This window comes from Manis javanica, chromosome 6 (genome assembly GCF_040802235.1).
Source record: "Manis javanica isolate MJ-LG chromosome 6, MJ_LKY, whole genome shotgun sequence".
Classification (NCBI taxonomy): Eukaryota; Metazoa; Chordata; class Mammalia; order Pholidota; family Manidae; genus Manis; species Manis javanica.
In genome coordinates, this window is record NC_133161.1 from 41,578,544 (window position 1) to 41,599,329 (window position 20,786).

A 20,786-nucleotide genomic window follows, 5' to 3' on the forward strand; every position below is an offset into this window, starting at 1 on the left:
ACCATTACAGTGATTTGCAAATCTAAGAAGAAAGAAATTATTCCTTATATTTACAGTGCATGTGCTTCGGTATTAGGCAGGTTTCCGGGAGACAAAAGCATATTGTACTGTCTTAACTGAAATGTATTTTATTTCTTGAATAATCTAAGTTGCTCACCTCATTTTGGCCTTCCTGATTTCTAGAACCCGTTAACAAATTTGGCACCTCCTATTTCTTTGTCCCATACAAGTAATATTTATTTAAGATCCCATTTCCCAAGAATTATGCCTTTTCTCAATCTGGACTGTCACCCTTTCAGGTTGTGTGACTGGAGTATACTTAGTCCTGGAAATGAGCAATTAGTATGTGGTGATGATATTTTCAATGGTGACAAAAAATCACTAAGTTGTCAGCCTTTGAGATTAATGATAGTTCTTACAGTCAGTGGATTCTGTTTATAATTAGGAAACATGTCAATGTACTTAATTCTGTATTTTAGATGTGTACCTGAGCAAGTCCTGCTATTACTCAGGTTTAAGTACTCTTGGTACTTGTGTACAGGGAAGCCATTGAATGGATGAATGAATATCAGTAAAATCTAATCTAAGTATATTTTGCAGGAAATTTCTCTTTATTTCAGTTGAGCACCTATAGTATGTCATTTCCTTCCAGGTCCTTGACACTGAAATGTGTCCAATTAAGCATATTTATGTATATTTCATATATTTTGTTGTATAAAAATAAATTATGCCAACATTTACAGAATATAGCATGCTGATATATAGTCAACTCTAAACACATTTATTTACTTTTGTTTATACTAAGCACTTTGAAACCTGAATCTTACCACATTTTTTGTTCTCAGATATTCAGAAACTTCTGAGATATAATTTGGACTTATGTATTTATGTTTTGATCTCCAACCATATTTTCTGCTAAATTTGAAGTAGATTTAGATCGCTATAGATACTATACTTTGGGAATTTAATATGTACCTGGAAAGGTACAAGATTTTATAGAGAAGTATTTAGTTGATACATTAAAAAGTTCTTTTATAGTTTATTCTAAGAATTAATAATATTTAAAGAAAATCTTATGACTGAGACATCTGTCTAAAATTCTGAAGTCATTTTATGTTCTGAAGTTCTTATATATACCTCTTGATTCTTAGGTAAATCAGAGATATAGAATCAGTCATAGAAATTTATATTTGGTGATTCTGGTTTCAACTTCACAAAGTCACTAACTGACCTACTTTGGATAAAATAAGGTTTTCTTGAAGTTAATGAGCTTATGGTAATGATATGTGAAACACTGATACTGTGCTAAATTTTAAATTCTTGAGAGTCTTATTATTTAGAAGTATTTTTTGGTACTTAAATTTATGTCTGTAAGTATTAACTGTATGCTATGTTATTTTCTCCATGTAGGGTATACTGGAAATGAAACCATATTTCCTGAAAATAAATGTGCCTGAACTTAGTTTATGGGTAAGAATCAATCTATTTGAATTCATACATTTTTCCTTCTCTAAAATATATAATTGGTTTTATGTTTCACTTTTAAGGAAATTATCTTTGTAATGCAAGGGGATCTAACAGTTTTGTTACATAGTAGGGCTCATTTTTAATGTGATAAATTGTCCTTTTCATGAAGGAAGTTAAGATTAATAATGGAGAGGGGGAGAATTCCAGTTTTATTTATTTATTTTATTACCCATGTTTTTTCCTGGGGAACAGTGCACATGTAAGAAACTGTAGTAGAAGGGGAATATAATTGCAGTTGTATAAATCTCCCATAAAATATATTAATTTTGATAATGTGATTGTATGTATATATTTTTACTTTGAGTGCTAGCCCCTTGATTTTGGAGTAACAGTCTTTACTTTAAGATGAGTTTTTTTGCATTTTCATTTGGATATGCAGATATTTATTTCACATGTGATTAAGACATGTATTTTTTTCTTCTTAGGCTATGAAATGACTGTATGAAGCATTAGTTTATTTTTGTTTTCTTGTATTTTTCTTTTGTAGGTTATCCAAGGATGTTCTTGGTTATTTGGAACTGTCACACTGAAGTATTTGACATCTAAAATCTTTGGCATTGCAGATGATGTAAGTAGATTTTTGCTCAAACTTGAAAGATTGGAAAAGAATCAAACAGGTTAAGAATGAATTACTTGAGTTATTAAAGTCCCATTATTTAAGCCAAATTCTAATATGAAGTCTGTTCACCTGTTATTTTGCCTATTTACTTAAAGAAAGTAAATGTTACTATGTGTGTAGTCTCTATTCTCCAATGTTAATTTTTTATACAGTTCTCTTATTTTATTGATCTTCCTATATTACAAAGATTGTTGAATTTTAAAACAAGAAAGCTCTAGAGACTGAAGCTCCATTGTTAAGGTCTATGTAGTCATTTTCATCTGGCTTCTTTGTCATCCTCTTTGTAACATGTAAAGATGCCATTTTCAGAGCCTCCTAGACTGCAAACCACATTATGATCTCATTCCTTTTCCCTCCCCAGTTTTCTGATCAGTGCATGTGAAAGGTGTATTAAAGCCTCTATAGGTAATTTAATCTAAGTTAGTTTTGAGAGACATTTTGGTTGCTGTTGTTTGGGATTTGGGTAGGAGAGAACATAAAATGAGAAGAATTCTACTTTATAACTAAGGATTCTTCCTATCCATAATTTTGCTTTACCTGTTTTATTGTAATGTTTTAGCAAGCATATGAATTAAATTAAAAAAGAAAGCAACACAACAATGAACACAGAAAGAGTGAAGTAAATCACATCTTTTTTTCTGTCATTTATTTTAATTGGCTTTTTTCCTATAATAGATTAAAGCTGTGCCTTTGAAACTGGGTTCTGGGAAGTCCTGGGGCTTCCAAGGACTCTTTCATGGGGTCCATCTGCTTCCCAGTCCCCCTGCCAGCCCCTTTGTCACAGGCCAGTTTAGCTTTAATCTCCTGTGTATTGGACATTTATGTAGGCTTTCATATGAACAAGGGAATTTTTTGCTTAAGAAGGAGTGAAAGCAACTAGGCTATTAAATGAGTGGTCTACAACTTGTGGGAAGATGTTTAGAAGTATAAAACAGTAGTCTAAAATATATGTATTTGCTCATTCAGTCAATATGTACCTGACAGTAGAATGCATCCTAGAGATAGAAAACTGAGTAAGATATGATCTAGTGGGAGATAGGAACAATTTCTAGCAACTGTAATACAATATAATGAAGGCTATGATAAAAATCAGTAGAGGAGAGTCAGAGAAGGCTCCCGGAAGTCATCTGTGAGGATGAGAGCTAAAAGGATGGAAACTAGAAGTCAGTCTGAATAAAGATAATGAGCAGAAAGACAGGTGAAATAGCCCAGGTCCTACACACATGGAATCTGTCTGCTAACTGAGGGAAAACAAACCAGTTGACGTATTGATTGAGGTTAAGGTGAGTATTGTTCGTTTCTGTAATAGCCTGATACTGTACCAGGGCCAAAAAAAGTGCTGTGAAAACAGTTATTTCCAAATCAGAAATAATTTAGTTGCAACTTTAATGTCTCTAGAAATCTGTAATATTGAGCAAGGACATCAGCTATAAATTCTTAATTTTGACATTGGTCAAAGGAAAAAAATAGCAAGGCCACACAGCTCTTGAGAATCCTTTCTACCCACTCTTCTCTATTAAGACAGATATCCTTCTCCATCCTTTAGGAACCAAATGAGCAATTTCTCAGTATATCCCTGATGCCCATCCCTGTGCCTGTCTTCACTCTTCTTGGTAGAAGCCTGATGTTATGAACCAGGCAAGCTTAGTACTCAGTGCCCCAAGGTTTTTATGAGGGGTTGGTAAAATAGGCATGGTCTGCCTAGCACATACCCAAATCCCAGGCTCCCAGAAGGAGTGTAGGTGTAGCATAAACACATTGTACAGTTTAGGGACAGTGAGCCTTCAAGATCACTTAAGGTGGTAGGATCCATCTAAAATACAAGTTCCTTGAGCAAGCAGGTATTTCAAAGGATAGCATTGAGTCCTACTGTGTTGACTTATCTGAACATCAAGTCTGTTCCATCTTTTCCTACCTGCCTCACCTTGGATATTCCATGAAAGTGCACACCACCTCCCAGCCAATCATAGATTCGTGGAGAGTGTGGGCTCTCTAGGAACCCCTATGCATGTGTGTGGCTTTCCAGTCTAGTTGGATGGGAGAACTTTACCCCTTGTTCATTGTCTCATTCCCAGGATCTCTAACATTTCTAGCTAGGCTGCCATTCTGCTGTTCACTGCACTGTTACTCCAACCTTAGGCTGGCAGAGCTGTGAGTTTCCATCTTTCATTTCATACTGAGTTTGCTACTTTTATTGCCAGTTTTATTTTCTTGTAATGTTTTTGTGTGGTTTTTGTTTCAGGGTAATGCTAGCTTCTAAAAATATTGGGTAGTAGTAAATCTCCTATTTGCAAAGATAACTTGTGTAAAATTGGTATTATTTCTTCTTTAAATTGTTGTTAGACTTCAACAGTGGTACCTTCAGAGCCTGGAGTTTTTTAGGAGGATTTTCTGCTAGGAACCCACTTTCTTTAGGGAATGATTGGTAGTTTATGTCTTTAGTGAAAACTTAACCTATTTCAGCTATGTCGTCAAATGATCATGGTTTTTCAAGAAATTCTTGTAAGATTCAATTAGCAAAAATTCTTATTGAAATGTTTGCAGAGATGCAAAATGGTCTTTTATATTCTTTAACTTTCTTTATTTGGACTTGGAATCAATATTACATGCACATAAATCTTCTACAAAGAGCTGTTTTTTGTGGGGGGTTTTTTTGCAATTTTTCTTGTTTTCTATTTATTGTATTAATATTTTCAAAGTACCACCTTTTTCAAAGCCCTTTTTGGTTTTGTTGAATTTCTCTTGGTCACTGAATTCTGTCATCCTCATTTCTTCTTATTGTTTTGGGCTTGTGCTGTAGCTTTTTCTGATGCTTGGCTCTTGTTTTCAGCCTCTCTCATTTTCTGATAAATGTGTTTAAAGCTATAAGTTTTCCTGTAAGCAGTACTTTTTGTGTGTCTTACAAATTAACTGTTTAGTGATTGTCTCTTTAACCTGAATGTTAAGTTTTATATTACTTAGTTTCTAGCCAAAAGGATTAGTTAGCATTTTCCAATTTTACTGCATTTATGATTTAAAAAATGTTTGTATTATATAAATTATTTGAAATGTATTGTAGCATGGTATGTGAACTTTTAAAAAAATACTTTACTTGTGTTTGAGGATACCGTGTTCTCTTTATGACGCTGGTATTCTCTGAGAGCTTATTAATAAAATTATTCAGATTTTATGTTAGCATTTGTCTCCTTTTTCTATTTTAGAGAGAAATATTTAACATTTCAGATGAACCCTATCAACTTATTTTCCCTACAGTTTTTTCAGTTGGTCTTTCATACAATTCAAATCTATACTTTCAACTACAAATATGTTTATGATACATATCATCTTGCTTTGCTGTTTGTTTGTCAGCACTTAATATCATTCATTGTCTCTGGTCAAATATTTGTTGCTTCAGTTCAGTTTTGAGAGATGATGTAATTGCTAACCCAGAGTTTTTGGGTTCATTTTATCTGGTTTTTCTTGTTCTCCTCTTTCAACCTTCTTGCATACCTTGGTTTTAAGTATGTCTTTTTAGACAATATAATTTTGTTTTTTTTCCCTTAAATCCAATTTGAACATCTTTCCTTTAGTGATTCAAGCTTTATATATACATGTATGTGTGTGTGTGTATACACACACATATGTGGCAGTTATCATATTGCATTATATTGGGAGTTATTTCTTCCATTTTATTGGAGATTTTCTAACGATGTTGCTTGCTTTTTAGTGTTTCTCCTTTTCACTGGGCAGTTTTCTTACGCTATTTTAGGCACTACTTCTTAAATTCTTAAAGCACATCTTTCTTCCCCAACAAGACAATATTTTGAAAATTTTCAGCTCATTCCCACCACCCTGACCCCTTGCTTCATGTAGATATCCTTTAGGATTTTAGCTATGGTTTATTTTAAATATAGCTTCCTCCCTTTTCTTTGGTTCATGCTTTTTTAGACAATAATGAATTGAAAGTTTGGCAAGCGTTTTCTCATTTATTAAATGAAATAATTCCACCTTCCTCACATAGCTTTTTGTGGGAAATAAATGGAATGATATAAGTGAGAGCACTTGGTATCATGTAAAGAATTACACAGATGTTGATTGCCAACCAAGAAATACATTTTATTCCAAGGCCTGCCCATTTCCTGCTAATTTCAGAAAGTTTTTTAAATCCCCTTTTTAACTGTCTAAATTAATACTTCCTTTTCTTTACTCTGTCGCACTTTGTCCCTTTATGACAGACAGGTGTCTGTGTGCGTTACTGAGCCCACTCCTCCCAGTAGGCTCCAGCAAAGGAGACAGGGTGTTATTTCACCAGGGTTAGCACCCTGAGCAGGGAAAACCCAAGGATAAAAGCCGTTAGTATATTGGTGATCAGTCATGGCAGCCCAGGGTATTGGTGGCAGCATCATTTGTCAGCAAAGGAAGGGGGAACTGTGAAGCGGGAAGGTACAGCACTTCCTTCCTTAGCAGAAGCAAGCCTATAATAGGAACAGTGAGCCCTGTAATCTAGTGAAAACTATTTTTAGATACTATTAAAATTAAAAGGCATTTTTATAATATATGGTGTAATCTAATGGTACCTCACTTTATTTCCTAGGCTCACATTGGCAACTTATTGACATCAAAATTCTTCAGTTACAAGGATTTTGATACTTTATTGTATACCTGTGCAGCCGAGTTTGACTTTATGGAAAAGGAGGTAAGATGTGATTTCTAGTTTCCTTTCCTTAGGTTTTGGTCCATTTCATTTTTCATAAAGGGTGCTCCTGTTACTTCAGACTCTTTCCTCTGAACTGTTACCTTATTTTGAAAGAAAAGGAAAATCTGGCAGTTTAGAGGAAGGTATACCTATTTACATTAGTAAAGCTCCCTGAAATATTTGGTCTTTTCTCATTTGACAATTTAGAAAAACATGCATTCAGACTAGAAATAGTTTTTTGGATGAGTAAACACAGAGGCATTTCAAGTTGCCTCTTTTCAGGATGGCATTAATTCAGTGACGCTCTCAAGCTCTCACACTTCCAGCACTCGGTGGTGGTTTGTTTGAATGATCTCATTGCTTTGCAATATCAAGTACAACTTTTTCATTCCAACATTTTTCTTTCTAAAACTATATTCAGATATTTAGAAGGAAACCAGAGAGTAATTTGGTGGACTGTGAGACAGAAGTCTGCAATATTACTTGATGTTCTTAAACAAATGACTCTCATAGTTCACCAATTTCTAGTAGTATGCTACAAACAGATATTGTGAGGACATAATAAGATATGTGGGGAAGTATTTTATATAAAATACTGTTTTGCAGTACTTTATGAGTTGATTTGGTTTAACAAACATAAATATGTGTGTGTGTGTTTGTGTGTGTCTTTTAACACTACCCTTGTGGCCCTGACTTGTTATGATATTTTATTATCTGTGAAACGTTTTCCTTCAAAGCTATGTGTATATGTATTAAACTGGCCAACAATACTATGTTGGCACTTTCATTTTCCTCCTACTTTCCCACTTTGTTAGCTCCATGTCCTGAGTTACAGACCAATGGACAATAGTGAATCACACTTCAGACTCTTTATCAACCAGACATTCTGGGTTGAGCATGTCCTGCAAATGTACTGTTTACCTATCAGCCTTCATTTTCTGTGTTTGGGCTAATGGTTTTGACAGTAAAGGCTGATAAAAAATGTATGAAGGACAGCATTGAGCCTGCTTGAAAGGGCCTAAGGAAGAATATCTTGCAAGACATTAAAATGCATATTCATAGCAGATCAAGACTCCTTCAAGGAAGTGGTAAGGGAAGTAGAGGGTAAACATCAGCAGAAAATTAAGATGCAGTGGAAGTCCTTTACCATTAATGAGGATATATGTACCACTACCCACTGAGAGTATGAACCGTTAGTTATGTGATAGAAGAAATTGTTTATTGAGTCCTAAAATTACTTCAGTCAATTTGAAGAAATGGCAAGCTGTTTCCAGCCTGCCACTCCCCATTTCCGTAAGTATCTTCACAGGGACTGTGCTGTAGACACAGAAAATGGTACCAGTTCAGAGAGTGTGTCCATTGTATCGTATGTCTATCTGGTGGGGAAAAGAGAACAATTTAACATGAGGTTGCAGTGATATGGAAAGACACCTAAGATGGATATTAGAGTGAGCAAAAGAGTACTATTTTATGTACCTATAATTAACACACATAAAATTTTCCTCTTATACGTTATTCTAAAAGTGGTTTTTGGGTGGAGAAATAACCAGTGATTAACTTCTTTTGTAATTTGCATCTTCTAAACTTTGCATCATATTTTAATTCTATTATGCTATTAAAAGACAGTAAAAACAATGAGGGTGATTTTTCCCTTTTAGGTATGAATATGGATAACAACTATTTAAAAGAGAGGGCTACCAAGATAGGATCATTTTTATGGCTAAAAATAGGCAATGCTGCATAGACCCATATGTATTTATTTAACTATGTTTATATATATGTACTTAATATGAAATGAAGAGAGCATCAGATGCACAGATAAATGCATGAATGTTATTTGAAAAATTAAATTTGGCATGGGAGTCAGGTTAAGCCTTGTATCCCCATTATAACACCAAACTTCATTTCAGTTAAGGTGTTTAAAATAAATGAAGCCTAAAAAATAAATTTGAGAGTCATTTCAAAGAATATTAACTTCATTTTAATGAGCATAATACCAGTGCAAAATGCATATGATAATGATTAATAGACTTGTCTGCATGTAACTTAAAATGTCTGTATATTAAATACTGTAAAAATTTAAAGGGAAATGACTAACTGGAATGATTATTGTCATAACTTTAACAAATAAAACTAGGGATTAATATAATTAGTATAGGAACTTGTCAGAATCGATTAAAAATTACTAAGGACTCTCACCCTTCCCCTCCACCAAAAATACATCCCCGCCCTCACACACACATGCAGAAATAGGTAAAGGATGTGGACAGACAATCCATTGAGGAGGAAATGCTGATAACTGATTAAAATGTGAAATTAATTTCCTCCTTTATTTTTCCTGCATTTCCTAGTTTTTATAATGAGCATAAATAACTTTTATGCTTAGAATAAAATCAGCGATTACAAAGATATTAAAATAATCTGTAATTCTAATGGGACACACATTTACATGTCTCTCACTGGGTGGCTTGTTTCCCTTTGCATTTGTATGTATTTACATATACCCTCGTTGGTATGTCTTTTGGGATTGAGGAAGTTGTATAATTTTGTTTTCTTCATATTCATACTTTTATACATTAACCTTAGGTCCTTCTATTGGTTTCCTATTAGGCCTTATACTGGATTTAGCTTGTCACTTCTGACCCAACCCCTGCTTTCCGCCCATTTGTAATTTATTGTAATACTATAATCATGCTCTTGTTATACTTCCTATATACTCTCCCCCCTTACTCCATTTTTAAGAGTCCTACTGTATCTTCATTGTCAACACATACAGCCACACGTATGTTCTGTCACCTTTATATCCCATCACTGGAGTTCTGTTGGTCAGTGTTTTTTGTGCTCACTGTGAATTCTGGGATGGAAGCCCTTCGTACCATTTGTTCGTTGTGTGAAGCTTGCTCTCTGGTGGATTTCTCAGGAAGGGCTCATGGCAACAGTAATCCCTGCGTTCTTACATGTTCAGACTACCTTATCAGTAGCTTTTAACATGAAGGTCAGTTTGGTTAGATACAAGATCTCTGGCTCATATGTCTTTCCTTGAGTATCTTAAGTTACTCCACTGTGTTCTGACTGGAAGTATTGTTGTTAAAGTCTGATACTTAATCTAATTTTCCTTTTAAGAGAAATATTTTAAATAATCTTTTAAATGAACTTTTGGAATATAGTGTAAAAATTGTTTGAACTCTTCATTAAATACTCTTAACACAATTTTGACACACTGCCTTTTTAAGGTAAACACCTGTGTCATACAACTTTTCTTATATTTATTGTTACTTGTTTTTAGCAAGTCTCTACTTTTTAAAGTAATAGTTTTGGTTGTATGATTTTGGCTTAGGTTAAGACATAACTTAAAATTTACAAAATAGAAATACATATTTTTAAATGTTAAGTACTATTGAAATTACTATAAAAGTAAATAGTAAAATAAAAACAAAAATTCTTTTAATAGAACTTCTAACTCTTGAGGTATGCATTTTTGTAATAAGTAATCAAAGTTACTTATCTAATACCAAATAATAAGTGAGAAAATTGGACTCATGAGAGAAAATGAAAAAGTGTTACTTACTGTACTTTGTAGAATTAAAATGTAGAATTAATAATTTTAATACAATTGAAGCTAGATTTCTCTATATAAACATACTTGGAAAGCATACATTTTTGACTCAATCATACAGGATTATTTTTTTTGAAGGAAAATAATGATAAATAAGCAAGTTGGTTCCAATTTAGAAATTTCAAGCCAAGGATTATTTTAGACTATGACCTCAAATTACTGAAAGGTATACAGAATTACAATGTGTAGAACTTTATTAATTTTTTTCTATAGTGTTTTATCTGTTACTAAAGAAAATGTAAAAATGTTTTTCTTCCTCTTGTAAACATTGGTGATTATTTTGTGTGTTTGTATCATGGGATCGTGATTAAGATTTTTATCGCTGCCAAAACATGCAGGGAAGGCTCACGCCATTTAAAGGAGTTCCCTGACCTTACATGAGTATCAAGTTGGGCCTTCTAGTTAGAAAAGTAGTGTGCAAAAAGTGAACAGTAATTTCTCCTCACATTTTGCCTGTGTAAAGTATTTGGGGACTGCATTTATTAGACTTTACAACTCAATATTTTGGGGAAGTTTGTTTCTAGCATCTTCATTTTTACAGTGGGAGTCCCTGAGTAAGTATAGACCCTAGATGGGTGGATGTTCATATTTCCTTACTTACACTTCTTAAAAATTCACTTAATTCATTATTTGAAATAAAATTTTATATGTTTAAAAGAGTCTTTTTCTCTAATAAAATGTGTTGGTTTCAGACTCCGCTGAGGTACACAAAGACGCTGTTACTCCCAGTTGTTCTCATCGTGTTCATTGCGGTTGTCGGAAGGGTATGTTTCTCACTCCAGAGCTCATACAGTAAAACATCTCCCTGTTTCTACAAAGGAGTACATATATGAGGCTACATGTTAATCTGACACAGTATTTTGTATGGATTTATTGAAACATATTCTATATTTTCTTACTAATAGCCTCTGATGAACATTTATAAGCCTTAAAAAATAGACATAGGAAAAACATGGCTCAAAGTTTTGATAATCATGTATTTCGAAAGATGTGATCAGAGAGACTATATTGACTTAGACACAATTATTTTTGCCTATGGAAATTATTACTGACTCGTGTTTAGCTTTTATATAATATTTCTCTAAATTAGTTATTATATGCCTTCCTAAGTCATTGTGTAGTGTTCACTAACTCCTGGATTGAGTTTATTATTAATCAGAAGGAAAAAAATAGAATATTAACAGTATCACTAAACATGATAAAATGTGAGTCTAACAAAATTAGACTCTCCATTTGGCTTTGATAATGAAATTCTAAGCACAGACAAAAACCAGGCCAGGGGAGTTCCAATCTTTAGCTAAGATCAGGTGTGACAGTCTTTCTTTTCTTTTAAGTTGGTGAACTCTGTAACTGTAAGTGCTTTGAGAGAATAAGTTGAGATTAATCTGGAATCAAAAAACAGATGATAGTCCTTGGAAATTTTCTGTTTGGCGTTAGTTGTTTCTCTGTTAACAGAAATGTCATATATTTATAGAATGTTTGATACTGTAATTATCATTCAGATTATATATTTGTACTCTCCCAAAACATTTCACATGCCTTCTTTCAATTGGTTATCATCATCCACATTTGATAGGTACAAAATTGGAAGACCAGAGAGATCGTTTGCAGCCTCATGTCATGTCCATTAAAGAGCAAGGGAGGAGTGAGAATCAGACTCTGCACGTCCCCACCTCATTGGTCTTATATAGTACTCAGTGTTGTAGTCTCATAAGTTTTTCAGATCTAATCAGTTTATGGTTAGTGAGTTTCTGCTGAATGCCAGGCTCTATGTGTCCTTTGCACTTTTGCACACTTTATGTGTGTTTGTGTGCACCTACTAGATAATAAAAAAATATTAGGTGATATTAGTGATGGCAATCCAGAATGCATTAAAAAAACAGCAACCTGGATGGTTAGAAATGATGAAATTATTAGATTGGGTTAAGAAGCTGGGATGTTTGATTTAAAGAAGTTTCATATGGAAAAAGGATAATTTTTTTTAAATATTAAAGGCTAGCCACTTGTATATAAGGTTACACTCATTTTGGCTCCTTAGAATTATGGCCAATTTAGGAGGTAGCACTTTGACCAGAACCCGTCTGGACTGATTAGCAAAGTGGTACAGATTCAAGCAGTAGCTGGGTGGTTCTTCCCAGAGCTGGCTTAAGCCTGTCAGCAGTGTCATTGAGGACATCGATACCAGGGATAGGATTCAAGTCAGATGACCTCCCAGTTACTGCTAAATATGAAAACACAGTGTTTAGTTAGTTGTCCTTATCAGTCTCTGAGCCAGTTCTCCAATTAAGTGTGTATATAATTAAGGAGAGGCATGGCCAACAACCTCGGCAGGGCAGAAGTCACAGAATGTGAAATGAAATCCAGAGGGTTAGGTATCAAGACCCACAATGCTTCCTAGTTGTTGGCCACCTTCAGGGAGATCATTTAATCCATCGGAGCCTGTTGCTCATTTACAAAATGAGGATAATAAAATCTACCTGAATAAATTTGTTGGGCATTTAGATATGATCAAATACTATGCAAATAGAAGAAGAGTTATAATTACTATTTTCTGAGTTACCTCTTTATCTCCATTCTTCTTACATTTTTAACTGAAAGTTTGAAATCAGAAGATACTTTAGTTAAAATTTTGTTTTTCTTGAAATGGTTTTAACATCTAAAAAATCTATTTGCAGATTATTAGTGACATGTGGAATGTCTTAACTAAACGACAAACACATGTAAGGTAAATATGCTGTTAATAATTTTGTTCCTTCCTCCATTTATTAAGTAGATATTTACAAATTATTCATTTTATAGTTTTATGATGTATGCTCAACATTTGATAATTGATGTTTTTGATTGTTATCATCCTCCTTCTTTGCTTTTCTCATTATTCCCTGTCTATGCAGAGCACAGCACATTACGTATTCATGCCTACCCGGTACAATCTGACAATAGCCCTGTACATGTTCTATACTTGAAAGACAGATTTGTGCTTCAGTTTATCAGGGAAAAGAAATAATTGTGTTCATCGTTTTAGTACCAATGGGCTGCCTTTTGAGAGAAGAGCAGGGAAATATAAAGCTGGATCTATATCATTTTTTACACAAAATTCCAGATGGAGCAAAGACTTAAATATAGGAAAAAAAAGAAATTCTCAAATTAACCAAGAGATTCTTTTTTATAAATATAGGGTTAGGGTTTATGTTAAGTATGACATAAAATCTGTAATAAGCTAGAAGGAAGGATTGACAAGGTTGACCAGTTAAATACTTTGGTTTGGTAAGATACTACAAGCATTGTTCAAAGAAAAATACAAATTGGGGAAAATATTTACAATATATGACAAAGGACTATAGACAGTCATATATAGAGAACTTCAGTAAATGAATAAATAAGAAAGATGCCAAAAAAACACCATTAGACTGAAGAACACAAACAGGCAATTAAAAGAAAAAGAAATTCTCATTTTCCCTTTCCCACTATATTCAGGTTCCATGGACCTCCTTTCTGCTCTGTAACCCTGGCAAGGTATTTCTTGCCTCTGCAATTTTGCAGTGGTTGTACCCTAAGCCAATTATTGTATCCTCTGCTCCCGACAGATGGGCTATTTGCATGACTGACTTCTTTAATCTTTGCTTAAATGTCACCTCCCTCAAGAAGCCTTTCCTGACCATCATTTCTGAGTAGATACCTTGTCTCCTTGGTTGTTATTCTCCACCATCACACCCTTAATCTTTCTCTCTCAGCATTAATCACCATTTATAGTTAAATACTGGTGTGTTGCCTGCATCTCCTGAAGGGAGGGATCATTTCTATTGGATTCAATAGTTTATATGCAGTGCTGGGCACATAGTAAAAAATAGTAGTTGAGTGAGTGAAGACTTACATATGACTAGTAGAAACTCGAAAAAGTGCTCAATCCCATGATAAAGATAAAGGGAAACCTTTTTACTTAGCAGGTTTATAAAGCATGATACCCAGTGCTTGCAAGGGTGGGAGGGAGTACCTGAGAGGGCAGTTTGCAAGGAAACATACAGGCCTGTCCCATAACCCAGCATTTCCACCAGGGAAACTGTGTCCTCTAGAAGTACTCACAGGAAGGCAGAGATAACGGTATGGAGATAACCCTTTGTGGTGGGGTGTGTAATGTGGAAAATGGAAACAATTGAAATATCTACTATTTATGGTTTTGTTCAATTATGACTGATGATAGAGTGGAATGCTGGGCCATCTTTCTGGAAATATTGCCATCATGAATTATTTAATTAAAAAATGACAACAAAAATATATATATGTAGGGTGATTACATTTTTGTTAAAAATATGAAGATTTTGTCTATTGTGCATTGGAAAGATCTGGAAAGATAAAACCTGTAACTGTTAGGAATGTGCAATTGGAAGGTGGAGTAAAGGAAGTTTTAATTCTACTTTCATTCTAATGTGGCATTTTTTTTTAAGGGGTAGAGTATTGAATGTGTGTCTGTATTTTCTTTTATAACTTGAGTACACACAGCCTATATATTATTCTCTCACTTCCAAATTTCTACCAACCAGTGATAAATTATTGCACATACTCCTGAGACAATTCTTGTTCTCATTTAGAAACAGTTTGCTGTAACTGTGCCCTTGCTTATACCTGGAGCCCTTGAGGGCCAGGGGAGAAGGAGAAGCTTCTGGTGTATAATGCCAAAATTTCTCTTCATTTGAGATGAAATTGTTTCTGAAGAGCTCAGGAGGAGCTATGAAGTTACAGCTCTAGTATGCAGTGCTGGAAGAGACAGGTGGAACTTCTCACAGAAACAATGCAGTCCTCTTAAGAATAATTCAACTATAGAAACAATTATAGAAAACTACAGAACTTCATGGGGTTTTCAATTCAAGTAGGATCAGAGCTTTTTTGAAAAGAGGATGGCGCATTGACATTTCATATCACAGAGGTACCAAAGTCATATGCCAGTATAAAAAGGGGAGGGATAAGAGAGATTTTCATTATGAAGATGTGAGTACCAGTGTCCCCTTTATTCAGAGAACTATGGGGTAAAATAGGATACAAGGCAGCATGATGCAGCAGAAGCTATGTTGGTTCTAAACTCAGTCCCGGCTGAATATAGACCTGGCTTTGCCACTGAATAGCTGTGGGACTTGCTTTCCTCAGCTCTAAGTTGACATAATAAATAGTTGTAAGGTCTGAGTTAATGGGATGTACTGGACACAGTAACATTGTTCGTGTTCAATAAATGGTAACTGATAATTTATAAATGGCATGAAAGAAGAATGAAGAAAGATCCTCTTCACTTCTTTCATTTGCCCTATATTTTTACTGAGTTTGGTGATAACATGAATATTTTTAAAACCAAATTCTCAAATCAGATTGTATGCTACCTGGATTAGTGGTCAGTTGAATTATTTGTTCATTCAAAAAGTACTAAACTGTCAGTGCCAGGCATTGTTCTAGGTCTTGGGAATACATTGGTGCTTAAGATAGAGAAGGTGTGTTGTTATCAAGTCACAATTTGTATCTCTGACCAGGCTTCTCTCTTGAACTCCAGATTTATATATGTGACTCCTTGTTTGTCGTCTCTACTGGGTAGATTCGTCTCTACTGTTTGAGATTCTACTGGGTATTAGTGAGAATCTCAAATTTTGTGAACACAAACTGAACCTAGAATGTACCCTGCGCCAGCATGCTTCCCCCAGATCCCTGTCTCATGTGGCCCTGCCCTTCTCCCGCTGCTCTCTTTCTGGTCTTGCTGTCTGTGTTGAGGACCTTCATACCATGGGGCTTGGTATTGTCTGTTCTCTCTGCCTGAAGTGCTCTTCCTTGAGGGACCCTCCGGCTCAAACTGTCAACTCCTCAGGCCTTGTTCAAATGTCATTCAGTTGGTGACCACATTGATTAACACTCCTGCATCTTTCTTACATCCTAGTGCCTTTTTCCCCACATTACTTACCCCTTGTGACGTGTTTCTTCATTCGCTTTTTGTTTGTCTCCCATGACTTATTAGTAAGCTTTTGAGGGCAAAGATTTTCTTCCACCTCTTTACCCCTGAATCTCCAGTGTCATCAGTGCTTGGTGAAGTTGAATGAATGGCTGGATGGATTTCTTCCCTGTACTCCTGAAGGGTTCATTTTAGAAGGGAGACACGGATGACAATCAAGTAAACCAATAAATGGACTTTTTATTTCTGATGAGAAGGTAAAGCAGAGATATGGAATAGGAGTGATGAAGAAGAGGGGCACTGAAGATGGGTGTCACAGGCGCCTCTCAGATGTTTGAAGGCATAGCATGTGTCTGGAGCAAAGTGAGCAATAGGGAACGTGGTAGAAGATGAGTTTCAAAAATGAGATGGGACCGGCTTAGGAAGACCATGTGTAGCATGGTGAAAATTCGAGAGTTTGTTCTAATTTTAAAAGGAACCCATTGGAGAACTTTAAGGGGGTAGTATGAATGGATTCCATTTTCTAAAGATTGCCCTCACTGCTGTGATGAGAATCGGCATAGAGTAAGATGGGGGGCAGTGTCTCCAAGCATGTACCCTTTCTCAGGAAATTAAAACTATCAAGCAGAGTGAAAGGTGGAATTCTGGGGCTATTTGTGTACTCCAGAGCTGCTGCTGCTAAGGTCTTGAATGTGGCTTTGTAAACTGTCTCTCTAGCAGCTCCAGTTTATGGGGTTGCTGAGGGACGGAAGGAAGCAAGGGTGTGGGGCTGCGAGACTTCAGAGTCCCTCTTCCCTCCCTGCTGCAACTGAGGCATCCCCACAGCGTGCCTTTTGCTGGCCCCATAAATACCCATGTACTCAAATACACAGGATATGCAACATTGTCATTAAAAAAATAATAAACTGTCTTAAAAGATTGTAGCACCACTTTTGACTTCTAACTTTTAGCTGTTTTGATTTAAGTTTGTGTGTCCTCAGGGAATATCTTAAAGTTGCAAAACACATATTTGTAAGATAAAAATGCAAATAATTGAAGTAAGTGCTTCAATAATGATTCAATAGAAATATTTCTTTTTCCATTTTAGAAAACAGCAGTTTGATCATGGAGAGGTAAAGACTTAATACTACTGAAATTTACCTTATTTTAGTGTGTGTATATATTTGGACACTTCTTTCTAGTTCCATTTCTAAGCTTACTGGTGATTGTCATTAATCGTCTGCCAAACAGGCTGCCAGGTGTTTTTATGAGAGCACTGTAAACACGACCAGTCCTTTGGTAGAACGATTCAGCAGCCAAGGCTTTTGCTCCGCTCTGATGGTGCCGCCGGCAAGAGCAGTTTATCCCTGGAGCTCACTGAGAGGCACACGTGGAGTAGAGTCCCTTTTGCATGAGGGTGGTCCTGTCCTCTCTGCTCCTCTTGCCCTGAGCCTTCAGAGATGTGATTGGGGTGGGAGGGGGCACTCCCAACTGGTTCAAGCTGGGTTGTTTTTTTCTTTGTAATTGAGGTAAAATTGACATATAACATTATTTTAGTTTCAGGTGGACAACATAATAATTAGAATTTTTATACGCTGTGAATATACCACAGTGAATCTATAACATCTGTCACCATAGATACAAATTTTTTCTTCTTGTGCTGAGAACTTGTAATATATACTCTTAGCAACAGCATGGTGACGACAGTTAAACGTACTGTATGGCATGTTTCAACTTGGTTTTGTTGGCTCTTCCAAGGTGGAAGATCTCTGAGATCTTAAACAGCAGTTATTTTTGTTTACTACTTTCCTGCCTTATTCTCATGGTAGCAATTTGGTAGAATGAGAAACGTGGTTTTTCAGCCTCAGGGTTGACTCTGAGCAGTTAGAGAACTGCTTGCCTTAGACTTTATAATTTTAGCCCTCTAATAAAATGTAAATTGTCTCTCTAGCAGCTCTAGACAACGAACTTTAGATTTATTTCATAAATCAAAGTATTGTTATTAAGAAAAAGCATCCTGTTCTATATATTCACCAGTTTAACAATATATTCTTAAACTTCACAAACAGTAGGAGTAAAAACTCATTTCTCTTTCTTTCAGCTAGTTTATCATGCATTGCAACTCTTAGCATATGCAGTCCTTGGCATTTTAATCATGAGACTAAAACTCTTCTTGACACCACACATGTGTGTCATGGCATCCTTGATCTGCTCAAGACAGGTAAGACTGTCGTCGCCTTGGTGTTACAGCTGCTCTGATAATTTTACCCCAGCATTTGTTATTGATTGGTTCTAAAATAATACTGAATTACCCAAAGTTCTTTAAATTGCTCTAGTTAAAGTTCTTCATAGCTCCCTATTAGTCTTTCCTAAAGGGTGAAGGCCAGAGCATATCTTTTATCTGTCTAACTTCCAAAGCAGTCTTTGGCATACAGCAAACACTGAATCAATATAGGCTGAATTCCTGAATGATTACTACAGATGTTGACAGAAAGCAGAGCTTAACTGTAGAAGTTTTTTTTTTCTTGACATTCATATCACAATTCTAACAAGTGTTTTCAAGTTATAGATACTTTCAAATGATATATTCTTTATTAGCATCATGCTTTAACATTTTTTCCCATTTATTCAAGTATGTATTAGTATGCATATCCCTAATTTTACTTTTTTAAATTTAGTTTAAGCCATCTTGGTGGTTTGCTACTTATTTTTCCTAGATAACTGCCTCCTTGCTCTGTATTCACAGATTTATGTTCCACATAGTGTCAACCTCTCATCCGTCAGCCAACCAAGGCCCCGCAACAGTGCCTCTTTTACACTTAGCAAATATTTATGAAGCATCTATACCATGCTCTGGGTGGAACGGTTGTGATAAATAGAAAAATCAAAAAGCAAAACTATATATATGCCCTTAAGTAGCTTGAAATCCAGCCCTACAGACCTGTAGAGAAATAATATTTAGGAAAGAACTAGGGACAAAACGTTATTATTGAGTGTGGACTATATGAATATGGAAAAGCTTAGCCAGCCTCAAGATTCCCAGTCAGCATGTTGGTATTATTGTAAAGCAGCTTTGGCCCCCTGAGACTGACTCTGGAAGGAGGCCACTATTCCTGGTGCTGGCAGGCTGGGACCTCAAAAGGAGGCTGGTGGGAAGCCTCTCCTTTCAAATCCCAGCCTGCACCAGGACTGATGACAGAGCGCCTTGTCACAGGCTGGCTTCTCAGATATAGGACCTCTGTGAGTGCACAGGGCCCACACTTGGAAGGTCCCTGCACCTAGTTTGATGCTCTGATATTGCTGTTTAGAACTTCTTAATAATTTCAAACAAGGAGCACCATATTTTCATTTTGCACTGGGCCTGGCAAATTATGTAGGTGGTCTGGCCTTTCCTGAATCTGGAATGAGAGAGAGCAAACTGAAAGAAGAACTTCTTAAAGTATGTCCCGCTTATGTAAGACTAACAGTAGAATTCTTTTGATCTCTCAGGTCATTGTTTCTGGAACTTTCCATTAGGATAATTATAATCTTTTATTTGGGACTGTAGCAGAGACCCTGTTCTTCCCTGTGAAGAATTTTTGCTTATTAGCTACAGACTGCTTTGAATTAATAATCATCAATGTACTTTTAATTTGGTTTCAGCTATTTGGATGGCTCTTCTGCAGAGTACATCCTGGTGCTGTTGTTTTCGCTGTATTAGCAGCAATGTCAATACAAGGTTCAGCAAATCTACAAACCCAGTGGAATATTGTAGGGGAGTTCAGCAATTTGCCACAAGAAGAACTTATAGAATGGATCAAATATAGTACCAAACCAGGTAAAAACAAAACAAAACATATTATTTAGCTACAATTTCCCCTACAATTTTATATACCACTGCAAAATCCTAAAACTGTTATTTCAAATGGTATTATACTTTCTAAACAGTGCTGCTTCTAGATTATCCAGAAAAAGAGAGATGTCAGTTTGACTTAAGTGGCTTTACAAAGGAAATGTTATACCTATTTTCTTAGTAATTTATTTTGCTATTTTCCATAAATTCTAATTTTTTCTAAGTTTTGCATGCCACAATTTAAAATAATTTTTCTTATGCTTATTTTCCTAATGAGTTCTTAATCTTAGTTCTTCACATTCTTTCTTGAAATGAACTTATGGACTGTGATGTTTTATTCATGAATAAAGGGAGATTTTGTTGTCATCTGACTATGAAATGACTAAATATTAAATCATTCTCCCAGAATTCCTTGGAAATGTCCTTAGAATCAGGAAAGGTTTCTAAGGTATTAAAAAATTAAGAAAAAATAACCACCTCCCCGGCTGCCCCACCCACCCACCACCATCCCCACAGCCAAATCCTCAGTGATGAGAATGATGAGGCTGTATCTCCCAAGGAAAATTGTTTATCAATCCTGGCTGCTGACCACAGTCTTGTTGGCTATTTGATGCT

General features: G+C 35.5%; 1 protein-coding gene across 5 annotated transcripts in view; it reads left to right on the forward strand.

The window, feature by feature from the left end:
- The window catches only part of DPY19L1 (dpy-19 like C-mannosyltransferase 1), a 91,378-nt gene that overhangs the window by 58,572 nt on the left and 12,020 nt on the right, over window positions 1-20,786 (forward strand). For all 5 annotated transcript variants that reach the window (XM_073238609.1, XM_073238610.1, XM_073238612.1 and 2 more), the window contains 8 exons: window positions 1,411-1,470; window positions 2,015-2,095; window positions 6,720-6,821; window positions 11,130-11,201; window positions 13,113-13,162; window positions 17,448-17,472; window positions 18,441-18,560; window positions 19,982-20,156. In XM_073238609.1, the coding sequence (XP_073094710.1) occupies window positions 1,411-1,470; window positions 2,015-2,095; window positions 6,720-6,821; window positions 11,130-11,201; window positions 13,113-13,162; window positions 17,448-17,472; window positions 18,441-18,560; window positions 19,982-20,156 (685 nt within the window). The remainder of the gene's footprint in view (window positions 1-1,410; window positions 1,471-2,014; window positions 2,096-6,719; window positions 6,822-11,129; window positions 11,202-13,112; window positions 13,163-17,447; window positions 17,473-18,440; window positions 18,561-19,981; window positions 20,157-20,786) is intronic.